Source organism: Diabrotica undecimpunctata, chromosome 1 (genome assembly GCF_040954645.1).
Source record: "Diabrotica undecimpunctata isolate CICGRU chromosome 1, icDiaUnde3, whole genome shotgun sequence".
NCBI lineage: Eukaryota > Metazoa > Arthropoda > Insecta > Coleoptera > Chrysomelidae > Diabrotica > Diabrotica undecimpunctata.
Window position 1 is genome coordinate 375,603 of NC_092803.1, and position 18,429 is coordinate 394,031.

General features: G+C 32.4%; 1 protein-coding gene across 1 annotated transcript; it reads left to right on the plus strand.

The window, feature by feature from the left end:
- The first annotated feature begins 4,328 nt into the window (after positions 1-4,328).
- On the plus strand, positions 4,329-18,170 carry LOC140443038 (aminopeptidase N-like). Its single transcript, XM_072534078.1, has 15 exons — positions 4,329-4,469; positions 10,256-10,593; positions 10,654-10,902; positions 11,051-11,347; positions 11,406-11,589; positions 13,091-13,265; positions 13,329-13,410; positions 13,534-13,699; positions 14,828-15,008; positions 15,242-15,519; positions 15,627-15,796; positions 15,866-16,040; positions 17,292-17,440; positions 17,525-17,603; positions 17,870-18,170. The coding sequence occupies exons 2-15, from the start codon at positions 10,262-10,264 to the stop codon at positions 18,095-18,097; spliced, it is 2,745 nt and encodes a 914-aa protein (XP_072390179.1). The 5' UTR covers positions 4,329-4,469; positions 10,256-10,261; the 3' UTR covers positions 18,098-18,170.
- Positions 18,171-18,429: the final 259 nt, after the last annotated feature.

Genomic DNA, 18,429 nt, shown 5'->3' on the forward strand with positions numbered 1-18,429 from the left:
AACAAACGAAGCAATCCAGAACAAAACAAACATAAAGGACGCCGCGAAACAAGCAGCTAAATTAAAATGGAAATGGGCTGGACACAACGAACGTCTCGAAGATGGTAGATGGAACAAAGAAGTCGGAAACTGGCGACCGTACGATGCGAAGAGACCAAGAGGAAGACCTCAAATGCGTTGGAGCGACGATATCAAAAGAGTCGCAGGACCAATGTGGAAACGCCTAGCACACAACAAGGATGAATGGCGAGAAATGGGAGAGGCCTTTATTCGACAATTCAGATAGAAAAAGGGCTATATAAAAAAAAAGGGAAGATACACTCGGGTGCTTTTACTGTCTAGAGGAGAGGATGGTCAAGGTTTGTTGGAAGAACGATTAGAAAACTAATGTCTAGGGAGTTGAGTACTATTATCCTCACGCGATGGTAATAAGGTTTTGCTGTACGCGGTATTTCGAAATAGGGGGTGGTTTTTATTTGCTGCAATGGATATGGCATTAGTAAGCGTGAGGAGTGTCCGTCTATTTTGTAAGGATGGTCCTTCATCCTTCGCATTCGCTATATAAACTTTCCATTTGAGTGGTGCACCAAGAGTAATTCTAAGGGCATTCTTATGTATGTGGTCAAGTGGTTTCAACATTGTTTTGATTGCGAATGAGAACATAATTGAACCGTGCTCGATTTTTGATCTAATAAGAGATTAATAAAGCATATTCAAAAATTATCTGAATCACAATCGCGGTTTGAAAGAGTTTTTATTAGATTAAGTATTTTACTACAAGTTAGAGTGAGATGATTGATGAGCTTTTTCCAGGTAAGTTTTGGTCGAATCACATACCTATAAATTTTAATGATGGTTTAAATATAATTTTTTTATTGTAGAGCTTATAATGTTTATACTATTCTAAGTTTATTTGCTATTGTCATTACCCAGAGTACCAAAAATTGTAATAAGTAAACGATCAATTCGAAAACAGCCTCCTAAACTCTCAAGAATGTAAAAAATATTTTTTAAGATGCTGTTGTTTATTGTTTCTTTTCTTATTGTTTCAGTTTATCGTCTAAGCGTAGTTTTGTCAAAACATCAATGTTTACATTTCCTGTACGCAGTTTTTGTTATACAAGTCTCATTAAGAAAAATCCATGGGATATGTTTAATTAACGTGAAAAATATCAACTATTATTATAGAAACAATGCACAAACAATTTTTTGTACATGCAATAAAGACTGTTTTGTAATTCCATCAATTAAACTTAGCATAAGTAGTTTTAATTAATGCATTATTCCTAGTTTATCATTTAAAACAACTAATAGGAATAGACAAGGAGCTGATGTAAAAGAAGAGCCACGTTAAAAACGTTATATTATTTTATCTTCACTGTGTGTGATTTTCTGCTTTAGTTCGTTGGACTTCAGGGCCCCCGTAACCGAGCGTGCCACGCACGCGAACACCCCTCAAAATTGGCAATAAGAAATATTTATTAATTTTTTACAATTTGAAGTTTAGATTGTCCATGAACACCGAGAAATCTCAAAAATTAAATATTGTGTTATTACTGAAAAAATAATTAAAATATTGTTTTATATTTTGTGTTAATAATTACTATTATTGTACTTTTAAATCAATATAATATCCGAATGCCTATTTTTCAGTATCCGTAAATCAGTAAACTTTATTTAGTCATCTTCTACTTCCTCTTTATAAGCAATTCTGGTTGTTCGTTGGTGAATTAATACCTCTATGGAACGTTGTCACTCCATCTTCTGCGCGATCGTCCGATACTTCTGCAGATTGGTGAATTATCGCTTGCTATTTTAACGATACGGGTCTCCTTCATTCTGCTTGTGTGGTTATTCCATTCTTTTTCTATTTTGTGTCCATTCATTTATACACTGTACGTTACATTTTCTTTTAATGTTTTCAATTCTCTTTAATTCCTCTGTAATTCTTCTCAGTACTCTCATCTCTCCCGTTTCCAGTGGCTGTATCGTGTATGTTTCTCCATATAGTGTTATTAAGGCATCCTGCTAGTCTATTTGCTTTTTGTACTTGATCTCTCACTTCTTTGTCCAGGTCTCCATAGCTGGACAGTGTAATTTCCCGGTATTTTATTTCCATGACGTGTTCAATACTGATACCATCATGTATTTTATATCTGGTTGGTTGTTTGCTGATTATTATTGTTTTATTTTTCTGAGATGAGATTTTTATATTAAATTCTTCTGCTATTATGTTAAATCTGTAGACCAGTCTTTGCAGACTATCTTCATCTTGGGCTATCAATATTGCGTCGTCTGCGTAACAGAGTATTTTTATTCATTTATTTCCCATTCTGTATCCATTTCCTTTGTTAACACTTTTGAGGATTTCATCCATGATCAAATTAAAGAGCATGGGGCTCGATGAATCCTCTTGTCTTATTCCGCTGCCTATTTTTATAGGTTCTGTAAGTTATCTATCTATTCTGACTACCATTTTGTTTTGGTAGATGTTTTCGATAGTTGTTATAATATTTACTTCTCTATTATACAAAAGATGGATTACATCTTTGAGTCTTACTGTGTCAAAAGCTTTCTTAAGGTCAATCAGACACAGAAATGCTAGTCTATTATACTCTAGTGATTTCTCAGTAATTTGCATTTTAACGAATATTGCATCTGTACACGATCTTCCACTACAAAAACTCTGTTGTTCATCTGATAAATTTATCCTCTGATTTATTAGCCCTTGTAAAATTTAAGTTGTAAGTTTTAGGGTAGTATTTAACAAGTTTATACCTCAGCAGTTTTCTGGCTGTTTTTTTATCTCCCTGTTTAAATAGTAGAATAAGTTCGCTCGTTCTCCATTCTTCCGGTATTTTATTGTGTTTTATAATTTTATTAATTAATTTTAATTGTTCTGTCATTGCTGCTATACAATATTTCAGTAACTTGTTTGGTATCTCGCTTTACCTGCTGCTTTTCTGTTCTTCAGGTTTTCAAGTATTTTCCGAATTTCCTGTACATTTATATTAAGTTCTTCATTTGTGGTAATTTCTGGTGTTTCCAGTTCTACCGTCGTTTGTTCTTCCTCTAGGAGGAAGAACAAACTCTCTCCAACAACTCTCCAACTCTCTCAAACAAAGGTCTCTCCTCATGGAGCTTTTTTAGGTAGTCAATCCACGTATCCTTTTCTATGTATTTTGGTTTTGTTAGTTCCTTTACCTCCGTTCTTTGACTACTTATGAAGCGCCATATTTCCTTTTGCAGCATTCTGAGTGATTTCTGAGTGCTAAGTGCAGCGTTTCTCACAAGTGCATGTGTTTCGTTTCTAATTGTCTTGTAATTAGGGTATGCCTCTTTCGCTTTGATTGTCTATAAAATTGGCTATACCTACTAATTTTGTTGACGGAAGCTCAGAATTTAAATCATAACGTTCTTTTTCGACCTGGCTCTCTTCTTCCATCTATCTTGTCGTGTAGTATTATTCGATTACATTCCAATCGATTCAATTCGATTCCATTCCAATCAATACCAATCGATTTCAGTAGATTCAATTCGACTCCAATCGATTCGATTCGATCGATTTTTTCGATTCGACTCCAATCGATTCGGTTTTATTTTATTTTGTTTAATTTTAATTGTATTTTATTTCATTAATAAACACGCATTGGACTGCGTTTAACTCCACGTGCGGTCGCTGCGATTTTTCGGCACAATCGCTACTGTCATTACAGTCGGTTTGTTTTTTTACACCTCTGTGCAATCCACCACTCTATCCATAGATCACGATAAGAAAGCTATGCTTCCAAAAAAATTGAAAATTGTGGATTTATTTCATAATAAGATATTGTAGATTTTAAGTGCGCTAAAATGTGTTCTACACGCAGACACCGCTTAACCTTGCGGGGATCCTGTTAAACTATCATATTTTTTAGAAGTATTTTGTATTTTACAACAGAAACCAATTTTGAACTTCACTTTGACAATTATATATAATTACCATCAATTTCCTTGAATTATTTGAATAGATTTTCCACACTAGTATTTATCTTATGTTAAGATTCACATCAGATTATTTAGTGGTTACATGGCATATCTACACACGAATATGTTTCAAATTAATAATTATCAAAACAAAATCAAAATAAATATAAAAAGAAAAACAAAGTTACATTATTTTTAAATGTTTCGATTCCTTGTTGAATATTTTCAACAACTTTCATTTAACCACATTTTCCAACTAATGGTTTTCCCAAATAGCCCTGGTACTATTTAAAATTATATTAAAGTGCACTTTATATATGTTTTTCCGGTTAATTGCTCATATTATAGGACAACTAATTACAACACCAGTATTTCACGTAATCAGGCAGAAATATTTGCAACGATGCAAACATGAATGGTTGTTTTTACTGTCTAAAAAAAGTAAATCAATCACAAAAGTATTTATAATTTGTGCGGATTGTCTAATAAAATATAACATAAAGGTAAGGAAAATGTAATTAATGATTTTTTTTAATATTATTTATCTTCTTATGCTGCCATCTTCCGCTGGAGGTTTTGATCATGCTGCAACCAGACCATTTACGGAGGTTTCTAAACCAATGAGATTCTTCATCTTCCCCTGGATCTCTTTTACCCTGCATGATCAATTTGCGTAGGGTATATCTTTCTCCCGTTCATTTAAATGATCAAAATATTCTAACTTTCTCTTTTGTTTAGTACAACAAATATTATTTTTGATTTCGGTTAACAGGGCTGGACTGTCTCAAAAAAGGCGCCGAACTTAACTCTAAATGAAAGGCGCCAGACCCCTTTTTCTATACTTTTTAAACTAGACTTTTTTGAAATCCTAATGCATGTAAAGTAAATCAATATAACTTGTGAATTTTTTGGTTAATTATAATATCAGCCAAAGCGAGGAGTTTTTCCCTGTCTCTTATAATTATTTGTACCCCCTGGATAAATAAGTTTTTAAAAAGTATGAGTGACTTTTCAACTGCTTCTACAGAAGAATTTACTCGTTTAAACGATTTGGGAACAATCATGGTGATTGGTGGCTAATAGGACAAAATTTCTGAGTTTTTGAACAATTTTTAGTGCGTCCAAAGATCCACAAAAAAATTCTTTGGAAAATGGGAGTATTTTATGATTCTATAGTATGAATGTAGGGAAGACCGGAGTTTATTGACTTATTTTTTCAATAATTAATTTTTACTGATTTATTTTTTGCATATTGTTGAATTGAATGGTTCTATACTCCTTCAGATATTGTACATACATTTTTAATTTATTCGAGTTCTCCGTAGAAAAAAAGTTTCAAGCAAATTTTGACTGCCTTATAAAATAAGTCAAGTAACCCCTGGTGCGTGTTTAGTTGACTCAATATTTTCTTGATGTGATATCATAAGGGTGATAATAGTGACACGATCCAAAAACAAATGCAGATTAAATTTTTCACGTTTATTTTGACCATTGAAATTAAGAAAATCTAACAATTAAAAATGAAACTCATAAACTATCATCTGAATCACAATTGATGCATATGAAAAAAGGGATATTACTTTTGTTCGTGCATTTGACGTGAGCCCATCAGCTGCAATGGGTACATTGCACCTAGTCATCACCTCTAGTGCTATTTCGATAGGGTTTATGTGGATCTTTCTTTTCTTTCGCATTCTGTTTTTAATCCGTGAGAGCGTCTTTTATCCCAGAATGCCAAAATAACAGTTTGCCCCCTCTTACGTGATTTTCCCGAATTTTGTTGAAGACCTGCTTTTGTAAACGGCCTTACTTTTGCAGGGAAAAGCAATATCGAACTTGCAGGTCCTAATTTTGTCGATGCGACTCTGATTGCAGATAAACTGTCGTTGACATCTGGGAAATGTTCCAGAATTTTCGGTGGAATCTCCATGACTTTAGCTTGCTCTACTGTTGAAATGTTTCTGTTGTTTTCGGTAGCATTTTCTTCTTTATTTGCTGATGTAAGCCTGTCTGTCACATATGATGGCAAGAAGTCACTCTCTGCAAAGAAACCCTCATTCAGAGGAATTATCCCTATTTTACTAAACCCATCCATTATATTGGTTGGCGTAGTACAAATGGAGGCAGACTCAATTTTACAATGCCAGGAACATCATATATAGAAAATGCCTTACCTGGATTGTTCACCATCCAGTTATCCATAGCTGAATTATAGTATTTTTTAAGGGTCCGTAAACACTCCTTTCCATCCTGATAAATTTCCATCTACTAGGCTTCCGACAGGTGCATCTGTAAGTAAGTCGTCCCTGTAGTTTACCCTCGAGAGAATGAATAACGGAGTAACAGTATTACCACTTGCTGAAACTGCAACTTTCTCTTTGGGCGTGAGTTTGTCTATTTACTTGAAGCCAAGTCGAGCCACTATTCTATCCGGGTTCAAAACAGTTGTGATACCCGTCTCGTCAACGTTTCAAATATCCGATGCTTGCAAAATAAAGACGATTAACGCTTCAGATAGATTTACATGTGGAGAAACATATGCAATATAATAGTTGCTAATAGTTTTTAAATGCCTCGATATCACTATCAACTTATTAATTAATTGTAAAATGCCAACACAAATTTTAAAATTTTGAGTACACGATAGGGTTTATCGACTTAGACCCCGGCACGGCTTAGTCGACAAGCTCCATGCGTCAACCTGTTATTCCGAGGGCCGTATGATAGACATGCGTTAACGTAGATACAAATAAATTACGTCAAATCATAGTCAATGCATGTTACTTCTTAAAAATATTCAGTAAAATCTGTAATGAACGATTTTATAGATAATACTACGAAAATGTTGAGAACCAAAGGAATTACTTACCAAGGATGATTCTAGATTTCTCGTTCTCGCCGACACAACATACAAGCGATCATAACAGCGATGTTGTAAAATGGAGGCACAAGAGTGGACAGTCCAGATATCGTGTCTACAGGCGACATCTGTTACACATTAAATGAATTTTCTCAGACTTTAATGTGTTCTAAGACTCCATATAAAAGTCTTTCGAAAATGGGAGTATTTTACATTATCTGATAATAGTTTTCACCGGTCTAATTTTATTTTCTTGAGATAATACTTCTTAGATGAGATAATAGCTGTATCATCTTTGGATAAAGGTTCAAACATGTTTTCAAAATTTTCATAAATTTTTTTTATGAATAGGGCGCATGAGCCAGCTGGCCAGTCCAGGCGTGCCTGTTAAAGAACTGATCTCTCATCGAAATAATAATTTCGATGTACTTTGATCAGATAAAAGGCATATATCGAGCACAGTTTAATTTAATCTTGCCCAAGTACTTTCGATCCCTAGATCATCTTCAGGGGCATCTGAAATAAGCCAAGAAACGTTTTTTTATAACTAAAGAAATTGATTAACTTCGATAAAAACTCGAAATTTATGGTTGATAAAGAGTTTTTATGTGATTAACGTTTATAGACTTACTTCGTCAATTTTCTATAAACTATAAACGTTAATCACATAAGAACATATAGTTTATAGAAAATTGACGAAGTAAGTCTATAAACGTTAATCACATAAAAACTCTTTATCAACCAGAAATTTCGAGTTTTTATCGAAGTTAATCAATTTCTTTAGTTATAAAAAAACGTTTCTTGGCTTATTTCAGATGCCCCTGCAGATGATCTAGGGATCGAAAGTACTTGGGCAAGATTAAATTAAACTGTGCTCGATATATGCCTTTTATCTGATCTAGATTTAGAAGTTCATTTATTCGAGCATTCAACCTTATATTTATTTAATTTCGATGTGCCTGTGAATCTCTATCATTTGATTATGATAGATTCTAGTATCGTTCCTAGATATTAATAATTATTTACTCTCATTTTATAATAGAACCGTTAGTTTTTAATGCTAGATTATTATTGTCAATACTCAATATTAACTAATAGTCATATATTTAGATTTTTTAGGTTCATCCTCATTCCATATTGAATGCTTGGTCTATTTCTTGCTTCTACAAGTCTTGAGAGTTTTCTAGGTTGTTAGCGATTATCACTATATTGTTGGCGTACCGCATAATTAATCTGTCTTCTTCTTATAATAATGAACCTATAGTGCAGAATATAATTATCTTAAGGCAAAGCGTCTGTCTCTTGCGACATGCAAAAGATCGCCAGAGTTATTTTTATGCCTCTCCATTCTTTATATTCTGTAGTCACGACATTAATCTCCCATTTATAGAAATTGCCGCATTACATGTGATTAATGCTTCGTCGAAAATATATTTTAATTACAGATTAAATAATACTGGAGATAGTATGCTTCCTTGTCTAACTCCTTGGTGGATTTCTATTTCTACCAAGACGTTTGTCTTGGTAGTCAAGAAAGCTTTGGTAGCCCTTTTTTATTTATTGTCTCAACTAAAAGGTTATTGCACTGGGCCAATTTTGTTATTATAAATTTTTGTCACTGTAAATGATTACATTAGGGCCTGCGTAGCGCAAGTGGTAGGATGCTTGCCTCGCAAGCCGCTGGTCCGGAGTTCGAATCCTACCGCCGGCAAGAACATCTAGACATTTTAAAAATGTCTATAGGCCCCAGGTCGACTCAGCCTGAATAAAAATGAGTACCTTGGGTAAAACCAGGGGTAATAATAGACGGTTGAAGCGTAGCACTGGCCATGTTACCTTCCTTGTATACTGTAGGCCCTAGATATAACAGACTACCCTGCTATACTCCCAAAGCCGCGACAGCGGTATAAAACGGGAGACTATTATTATTATTAAATGATTACATTATAATTTACAAGAAAGAAAAAAAAAAGAAAATAAAAAAATCCTCAAATTTTGTAATACAAATTCGTTTCTTGAAGGAAATCTATTATAGTACATTCTGAAAAAGTTCTAATTGGCTGAGGATCACATTCATAGGACCTTGTATAGAGTATTTTTTTCTTGCTCGTACTGGATAAACAGTGTAAGAATATGTTGAACGATTAATCATTAACTACAGTACAATCAACCAACCTACACCTCTAAACGATTAATGTAATTCGCAGAAAACCTTTCGTTGTAGTAAAAGGCACGATAAACTGCACTGGAGTTCTCCATAATCTTTTTAATTACTTACTTTGATTAGAATTTTTTTGCCTCTATGAGTTAATTTGTATAAAATGAGGAGCAAAAATTCAAATGAAATTTTAAATATTATTGTTTATGTAATACATTTCTCTTGGGATGTATTTTTCGTTCATTTGTAGAATATTGTGTAACATATTTTGATATATTATTCAAATACTAAATTTTTGTGGAAGTACTTCTTTATAGCTCGTATTTGCGTTTTTTTTTTCGATACCGGTAAACTGTTTGACCTTTTCGTTAACGCTGAAAAATCATAATTCATCTCCCTCGATTTACATATATTTAATTTTCTTTTTTTATCAATATTTGGATCTTTTCCAGAAGATTTAAAGTTTCTTGGACCATCCCCTCTTTCTTAGCACCGTGTTAATTGTTAATGTTGTAATGTGATTACAGATATTAATGATCTTTGATAGAAGAGCTTTTTTCCCACATCCGACACATTTCCCATATTCTTCTATGTATGTTTTTTGACTTTAAGTTGTTATGTTATTTTGTATTTAAAAGAAATCCAATCTCCAGTTTTCTCCATCTCCAAAAGAAGAAGCTTTCTATATATCAATTATAATTTTTTTGATGATTTTATCACTTGTCCTATTCAAATTAGTTTTAATGTGACAAAATACCTACCCAAAATGTATTACCAGATTTGATTTATAATTAATATGATGTACTAAATGCAAAAGTAATATATTTCTTGCTGATCTTATGCCAAAAAAGTGCAAATGGGAACTATTTATATTATTTTTTGTACCAAAACGCTTTTTTGTATATTATTAATATTTACTTTAAACCAATTTCTTTTAACGGTTTACAAATACTGACTGGTGTTCTTAAAATAAATAATTTCATTTGTACAATAGAAAAGTTTTTATGATTTAAGTGCGCTGAAAAAGCAAATAGTCAAAAAGTTGGATCGATTATTTATTTTTTCAGAAATAAATTTTTATACAAGAAAAATATTATTGTGGCGATATATAAAAAATTTTTGCGTATAACAGATTCTTTTGCTAGGTCTACGAAGCAGGCAAGTAACAGTTTTTTGGATTCGATTGATTGTGTTCTAAGTTGTATTTGATATTGTTCTGTAGACTGCTCTTTTATTTATCATATATTTATATTAATAATCTTCATTTTTAGGTAAATATGTTTTCACCTCTTCAAATGCTATATATCGGTGTCTTTTTACTAATATATACACGTTTCACAGAAGCAGATAAAAATTATCGCTTATTAGAACACATAAAACCAATTAACTATAAGCTTAATTTAAATATAGATCCTAACGATCAAAACTTTTATGGCCAAGTTGAAATTATTTTAAAAATAGACCATGGAGTTCATGGATACGTACTCTTAAATGCTCATAATGACTGTATTACAATCAAACATGTCACTAAGAACAACGAAAAGTGCAGTTTTACCGATATCAATCCTGAGACTCAGATTTTTAGGATTCAATGTCCAACATTATTCAGGTAGTTGTATTTCAATCTTGTTTTTTTTTCATTACAAATTATTTATTTTATAAATTTCAGATCTGGTGATTCTCTATTCATAATCTACGAAGGAAAATATTCGACTACAGAAATGAATGGGTTATATAAAACTTGGTACGACAACGGAACACTACTCGTGACCACTCTATTTCAGCCTGAATTTGCCAGAAAGGCGTTTCCATGTTTTGACGAGCCGTATTTGAAAGCCACCTTCGATATAATCATTCAATCACCGAGCAAATATAGGGTTCTGGCGAATACCAAATTAGAATCGTCCAGTACCATAAGGTAATAACTGTATTTTCTAAAATTATTTTTAATTGACATATCAATACACAAGTAATGATGTGAACAAAATTGTGATATTTATTATTGATTTTGTACCACTGTGTGTTACATTTTCATCCTTTTATTGACAAATACATTTTTTCCTTAGAAATATTACCACCCATAAATTCCAAAGGACTCCTGTCATGTCGTCGTATCTCGTAGCCTTCGTGGTGTCCGAATTCGAGGCTGCAGTTAATGAAAATTCTTCGTTCAACGTATTTGCTCGACCAAGTGCTAGCCACAATATGGTAGTGGCCGTAAAGTACGGCCAGCAGCTTTATGAGGCTTTAAGCCGATGGATTGGTATCGACTATGAAGATTTAGGGAATCCGCAACGGTACTTGGTAGCCGTTCCTGAGCTCTCAGCCGGTGCTATGGAAAACTGGGGATTGATCACTTTTACGTGAGTAGTTTTTTAAAGAAATATTTATTTAACCAATTACATAATTGGATGCTTTTAGTGAACTGGATCTACTGGATGATGGCAACAGAACAAGAAGTGATATTAATCAAAACATCATACATGTTATGGCCCATGAAATAGCTCATCAGTGGTTTGGAAACTACGTTACCTTGGATTGGTGGTCAAATTTGTGGTTAAACGAAGGTTTTGCTACCTATTTTTCCTATATTATTACGGACATGGTAAGAAATATTAACTCTTTTAGGTAGTGTAAATATTTTTTTTGTATATCAGCTTATTACTATAAAAATATACATGTCCAATTTCTTCTTCTTCTTTTTTAAGTATCATCTTCATTACGGAGATTGAAAATCATTATAGCCATTCTAACTTTCAAAGCAATTGGCCTAAAGAGTTGTTTTGAGCTGCAATCATACCATTTTCTTTATTCTCCAGTCAAGTTAGTAATCTTCTTTTAACATTCCTTGTGCTCTCTGTTTTACCTAAGACTATAAGCCAGAAGATACATTTTTATTAAATTTATTTTTTCAAAAGTACAAATGTATCTCTCTATATAGGGGAGAATGTTGTATTGTATTAAGTTGAGATTTAGCATAGCAAATTAGCAACATAAGTCTTAAGCAACAATATACTTAAAATTTTTAAAGAAATGCGTTTAAGAGAATTTAATTTTTTTTAATTTTATGTAGGTTGGACCAAGGTACAATTTGGTCTTGTACCTGGAACCTCCTAGTATTGTACCTTGGACCAACAATTCAGATACCAAAATAATCTAAAAAAATAGTTATTTCACAACTTAAAACACATAAAAATGAACATGGTAAATAGGTTTAACATTTTCGACAAGCATAAATAAACTGCTTCTGTCAAATCTAAATTTGAATCAAACGAAACTCTTAAAATGATTTTCATAAAGAAAAAAGCAAAAGGAAACATATTTGAGATCATTTCAGGCATGACCTTTAAAAACATTATATTTTCCTTTTTAGCCAATTTTCCTTTTTAGTTGTACGAATTTTTAATCGAATTACTCCTTGTAAATATTTATAATACTTTTGGTTGTCTTTGTTTTTATATATCGTTCTTTCATTCATCAAATTTAGAATTTCCTTCGTCGTCCAGTCTTTATTTTTCTTTTAGTTTAGAAAATTTTGTCAATTTTGTCCGTGACACCTTTGATGTAATAGTTGTCAGTAAAAGTTTGTCAGTGATACATCGAAATACTTCTGGAGTCCGGTCGACTAATCCAGACGGCGACGCGTAGTCTCACTTCGAATGTTGGAATTGCTCCACAAGCTTCTAGAATGGTAGGTCATCGAAAGTTAGATGATAGGCAAGGAGTTAGCGTAACATTATTTATGTTATTTGCTAACGGTATTGCTATTTTCGAAAAGAATTGATTTAATTGATTCGGTACACCTTCAACTTTATTGAATACCGAATATATGTACATTATAAATATGATGTTGTAATTCGTGAATTGTTACAGTCTTTTATTGTTATGAGTTATCAATAATATACTAATAAATGAATAATAATATTTATTGTTGATAAAGTTTCTGCTGTTTTTTGTGCCTTTCATAATTAAATTTTTTGAAAAATCATCCTTTTCTGCTTTAGTTAATTCATCAATAAACTCTTTTTGCACAGATTTATCACAGAATATCAAACGACTTTTTAAATAACAAAGTAATTATTAAATTGTTGTATTTTATGTATTAGCTTGAAAATGGTACCCTCAACATGGAAGTAGAAAAGCAACTGGTAGCTGGAGAAATGCAGATGCTTTTGGAACAAGACACAACTTTATCATCTTCAGCTATATCAGAACCAGAGAGTGCGTTGAATACCCCGTTAGAAGCTAGTAATAAATTTGATGAATTCACTTATATCAAAGGTAAAAAAGGCTATCTTAAATAAGCATTTAAGATTGGTAATTATTTTTTATTTTTTATTTTAGGGTGCAGTATCGTCCGAATGATGAAATTTATTTTAGGAGAAGATCTCTTCAAAGAAGGCATACATAATTATCTGAATGAAAAGTAAGAAAATATTAAATATTCCACTCCATGTTTTAGTTAAGTTCGAGTATTCAGTTTATCACATAAAATGCATGTTCTAAGTCAATAATTGTATTTTTCCATTCTATCTTTAAACTTTTGCAGTAAATATGGAAATGTTGATCCTGAAACTCTCCTCAGCTCGTTGCAATTAACCGCAAGAAATGAAGTGACCCATTTTCAACAGAAAATGCACAATTGGATTTACCACTCCGGTTATCCGCTGGTAACAGTAAAACAAACAAATAGATCTGCAGTTACTGTATCACAGGTACACCCTTATTGACTAAAGACGTATTATTAAATTGTATATTATTAGTATATATTAAATTAAATAATATGTTTAATTTTATGCTGGTATCGGATCGGCCTATGGTGGAGCAGTACGGCAAGAGATAAGGGCTTGCGGCTCGGTGATACTCCTCCATAGATCCCTACCGGAAGGGCGTGTGCCGCCTAAATACCGGGTATATATATATATATATATATATATATATATATATATATATATATATATATATATATATATGTATATATATATATATATATATATATATATATGTATATATATATATATATATATATATATATATATATATATATATATGTTTATGTAGGAAATGTCAGAAATAGCTGGCTGGTTGATTAAAGTAGTAAACAATTAAATGAAACATATACTTGTAAATAATAAAAAAACGATTGGCATAACTCGTAAATCATTATCAAATCAAAAAAAGCACATTTACTCTATGAAATGTTTCGTTTAATTCTGCCCTTGCGTCTAAACAAACCGTCTTACCTAGCGGTGGCGAGGAGCGAATTCATCTGGAAAAATTTCGAAGTCGATGGTGCAACGTAATAAATTAAATAACTAATAATCTTTAAAACTGTAACTCAAACTTTTTGTACAAAATAACGTATGCATCATCTTATTGCGATAAATTAGATAGGTTGATAGGTTGATCATTTAAAAACGTTTTGGGCTTTCTCCAGCATTTTTAGGGTAATTAACGACAAGTGGTTCTCACACTCGATAAACATATGAATTAGCCAATTTTAACGTGGGAAAGTTAACTTTTAAATTAGGTCATATGTTAAAAATATTCTTCCAGACATATCATATCTTTAAGACATATCTTCTTCTTCTTCCTTCTTGTATGACTTGGCGTTTTCTTAGACTTTTTGTTGCTGCTTCTTTAATGTTGTTTTCAATTTTCTCCCAGCTCGCGTTTATATATTCGATGTCGTCTATTTGTTTCAGCTGTATCTTCTGTTAAAATATTAAGAATGATAAATAAAAATATATAAAATATTTCAATAAATACTAAATAGTTTTCCAAACCTAATATTCATCGAGAAAAAACTCTTTTTTAAATTAAAATTATTCATGATGTTTTAGACTAGGTTCCTAAGTAACAAGAAGAAGAAATCAAAAGATCATTGGTACGTGCCGTTAAGCTATACTAGTCAAAAAGAAAAAGATTTTTCAGGAAAAATTAGAGGTTGGCTAGAACCAGCCGAAACATACACTATTAAGCATACTAAAGAAGATTGGCTGTTGTTAAATATACAAAGAGGGGGTAAGTCCGGTACATTGGAATTAATCTTATTCTTCATTCCAGGATTAAGGCATTTGTTCCAGCATCAAAATTCGTTTCATTTGTAACATTTACATTTACCGTTTACATTTGTCTATCTATAGTCATATAACTTCTTTCACTTTTCTGAAAAATATCATTTCACTAGCTGGGTTTTTGTTAATTCCACGTAACAAAGTAGTACAATTCATATAAACCTGCTTTATGTGTCATAGGTTTCTATAGGGTAAACTACGACGACACATTGTGGAGTAATATCATCGATGCTTTACACAACGATGTAGAAAGAGAATCTATCGATTCTTTAGATAGAGCACAATTGGTTGACGATATATTTCACATAGCCCGAATTGGAAAAGTTAGTTATTCCAAAGCATTTGAACTGGCAAATTATCTAAGAAAAGAACCCAGTTTTTATCCATGGATGTCGGCCAATAGAGAGTTTATTTATCAAATGGATATGGTCGATGAAAAAACTAGCAAGTTATTAACAGTGAGTAATGAGGGATTTATTTTATTTTGTTTAAATGTTCAGTTTTTAAGCAACTTTTTTTTGGACGTATTCTGATATAAACCGTTTGTTTTGTCTGCTTGTTTTAGAGATTTATTCTAGAAATAATTATGGAAGCATTTCCTGAGAATACTGAGTATGTAACACATGTGGACAAATTAAAACAAGCTGCTATTACTGGTATGAAATGCAAACTAGAAGAGGAGGGATGTCTAGCGTTAGCAAAAAAGCAGTTTGATGACTTTAGGGACAAAAATATGTAAGGAACTTTTGAAAACGTTTAAGAATGATACATCGATGCCTTTGTTAATGATAACTTATATTTTAGATTACCAGAGCTTAGTATACAAGACGCAGTCTTCTGCTATGGTTTAAAAAAGAGTGATCAACTGCAAGACGACTATACATTTCTCTTGAATGTTCTTAAATCAACGCAATCCTCAGCGTTGACTAATTCGATTCTTATAGCCTTAGGATGTATGGAAGATGAAAAACTTCTTAAAAGGAAAGTATATGAGTAGATCTATTTTAAAACTTTCTCATCGTATTACTCGATATTTTTTTAACCTAAGTTAATTAATAACTAAATTGTGTAATTATTTTACAAGGAACATGCAAGAAGTTGTCCTATGACCATTTCCTACTCTATTTTAATTTTAACAAAAATTATTTGTAAATTTGGGATCTACACAAAAAATACAAAAAAAACTCAGTTAAGAAATCTTGTTGAAAGATCACTGGGAGTGTGTCGTTTTAGTCTTAGATTTAGTAGTGGCCTCATAAGGTTCGTTGCAAGATTGTTAGGATGGTTTTCAAGCTGCAAAGCATATTTCTGGGAGCAATTTGTGATCTCTTCTTTAACAGTCTTGACTTGAAGGTCGTGCGTAATGAACTGATTAAGTGTATACCATAGCGTATTTGGAATGACGCCTACAACTTTTGATTGAAACCTCTTCAAGGTATCTACACTAGACCTGGATGCTGCTCCCCACAACTGGATCCCATAACGCAATATTGGCTTGAGTGGTGTATAAACTAATACCTTGTTATGTAGAGATAGTTGTGATATTTTACCTAGTAACCAGTAAAGTCTGCTAAGCTTAAGGACTAGTTGTTTTCTTTTTATGAATATATGCTTCTTCCATGTTAACCACCTGTCGAGGTGCATACCCAGGTATTTGACATGATCTTTGGGGTTTGCTAAGGTTTGCTTAGCTCTAAGTGCCGGAAATTTTTTCTTTTGTAGTTCTTTGTAGACGCTGCAACCTTTACAGTTTGCGAAGTGGATTCCCTCACAAATGACACATTTGACATAGCCGGATTTTTCCTTGCAAGTGCATTGATTCGTTGCGTGTTAGTCGGTCCATTTTACGCAGCGTGGTCTTAGTTGATAGGCCAATAAAGAACATCGCAACTTGGGCTTTGGTTTTAGGATGCCCAATATTCCAAATGTTTATAACAATATGACCAAGTTCTTCCAACTCTGTTTTTAAATAATTTTTGCCACGTTTACTAATGATCTACTAGGTTCCTCATCATCACTTTTTGAATGATTTTTTTCATAGATTTTTGCAATTTTCTGCTGTAATTGAAATGCCACCTATCCGTTTTAGACATTAGGATTTAGACAATCAGTTTTAAGATGTATTACTCGACATAAAACTGTATTTTTCTTAGATCTACGATTTTGGTTTTCAGATATCTTCTGCATATTCTCTCATCACTGTAGTTTATATTTTCCTCTTTGTTTTTGCAGTTATTTAGACTTAACCTTAGACCCGAAGATTTTCATTAGAAAACAAGACTTTCAAGTAGTTTTCAATGCTGTTTATTTCAACAACAAAGTGGGTGTCTCTGCAGCTTTGGACTTTTTAGAGAAAAACTTAAAAGAAATGGATGTGGCGTAAGTAAAATATTTTATTATATTTACTTTTTATGCGAGCATATCTATATAATTCTACCGCTAAAATTATTGTTTTTACTACAGATATGATGGAGGTAATCAACTCTATGGTCTATTGATTGATTTTGCAACCAAATTGTCTACACCAGAAGAAGTTGAAAAGGTAAGTACAAAGATTTTATGAAAATTTTCTAATCATCTCAACTATAATGTCTTCTTCTTTACGTGCTATTTCGTGACGGAGGTTGGCAATCATCATGGCTATTCTGATCTTAGATGCTGCCTCTCTGAATAGTTCGATTGATGTGTAATCCGTACCATTCCCTCAAGTTACGCAACCATGAGATACTTCTCCTTCCTACACTTCTTTTGCCCTAGATTTTCCCTTGTATAATTAATTGAAGTATGTTGTATCTTTTTTTTTTCTAGATGAAAAAAATTCTCGAGACTTACAAAGACAACGAAAACGTCCAACTGGCTAAATCCAGTGTCTTGGATACGATCGAAACAAATCATCAATGGAAAATAGACTATGGCAATCAACTTAAAGATGTCTTGCTGAAACACGTACATTCAGCACAACCAAATCACCTCTCAGGGCATACCATTTATATTTGTTTCTTTTTGTTGTTTATCAACATTATTATGACATTGTAGGATAGTTTTAAGTAGTTGAAATTATTATACTCTGTTGTGTATAGATTTTTATAAATAAATGTTAATTAATATAGTTTTTTATTTCTCTCTCTTAAAAAATAACTCCAAATAACCAAAATGAGCAAACCTTAATATTTTTCATTATTCTTGGCAACGGTGTAAGGACTTGCGTAATGCTTAGTGCTGACATCTACAATAATTTGAATTCAAGTAAGACATTCGGAATTTGCGTTGACTAGAAAAAAGGGTGCAAAAAAAGCAAATATAGGTATCTAACAGAAAAGTAGTATTGTTGAAGTGTTATTTTGTGTAATAAGATCAGAATTCTGAGC

Coding starts and splice junctions, on each gene's coding strand:
- LOC140443038 (XM_072534078.1), top strand. CDS start 10,262: ATGTTTTCACCTCTTCAAATGCTATATATCGGTGTCTTTTTACTAATA. Junction 10,903..11,050: donor GAATCGTCCAGTACCATAAG/GTAATAACTGTA, acceptor TTTTTTCCTTAG/AAATATTACCACCCATAAAT. Junction 17,441..17,524: donor TTAAAAGAAATGGATGTGGC/GTAAGTAAAATA, acceptor TTTTTACTACAG/ATATGATGGAGGTAATCAAC.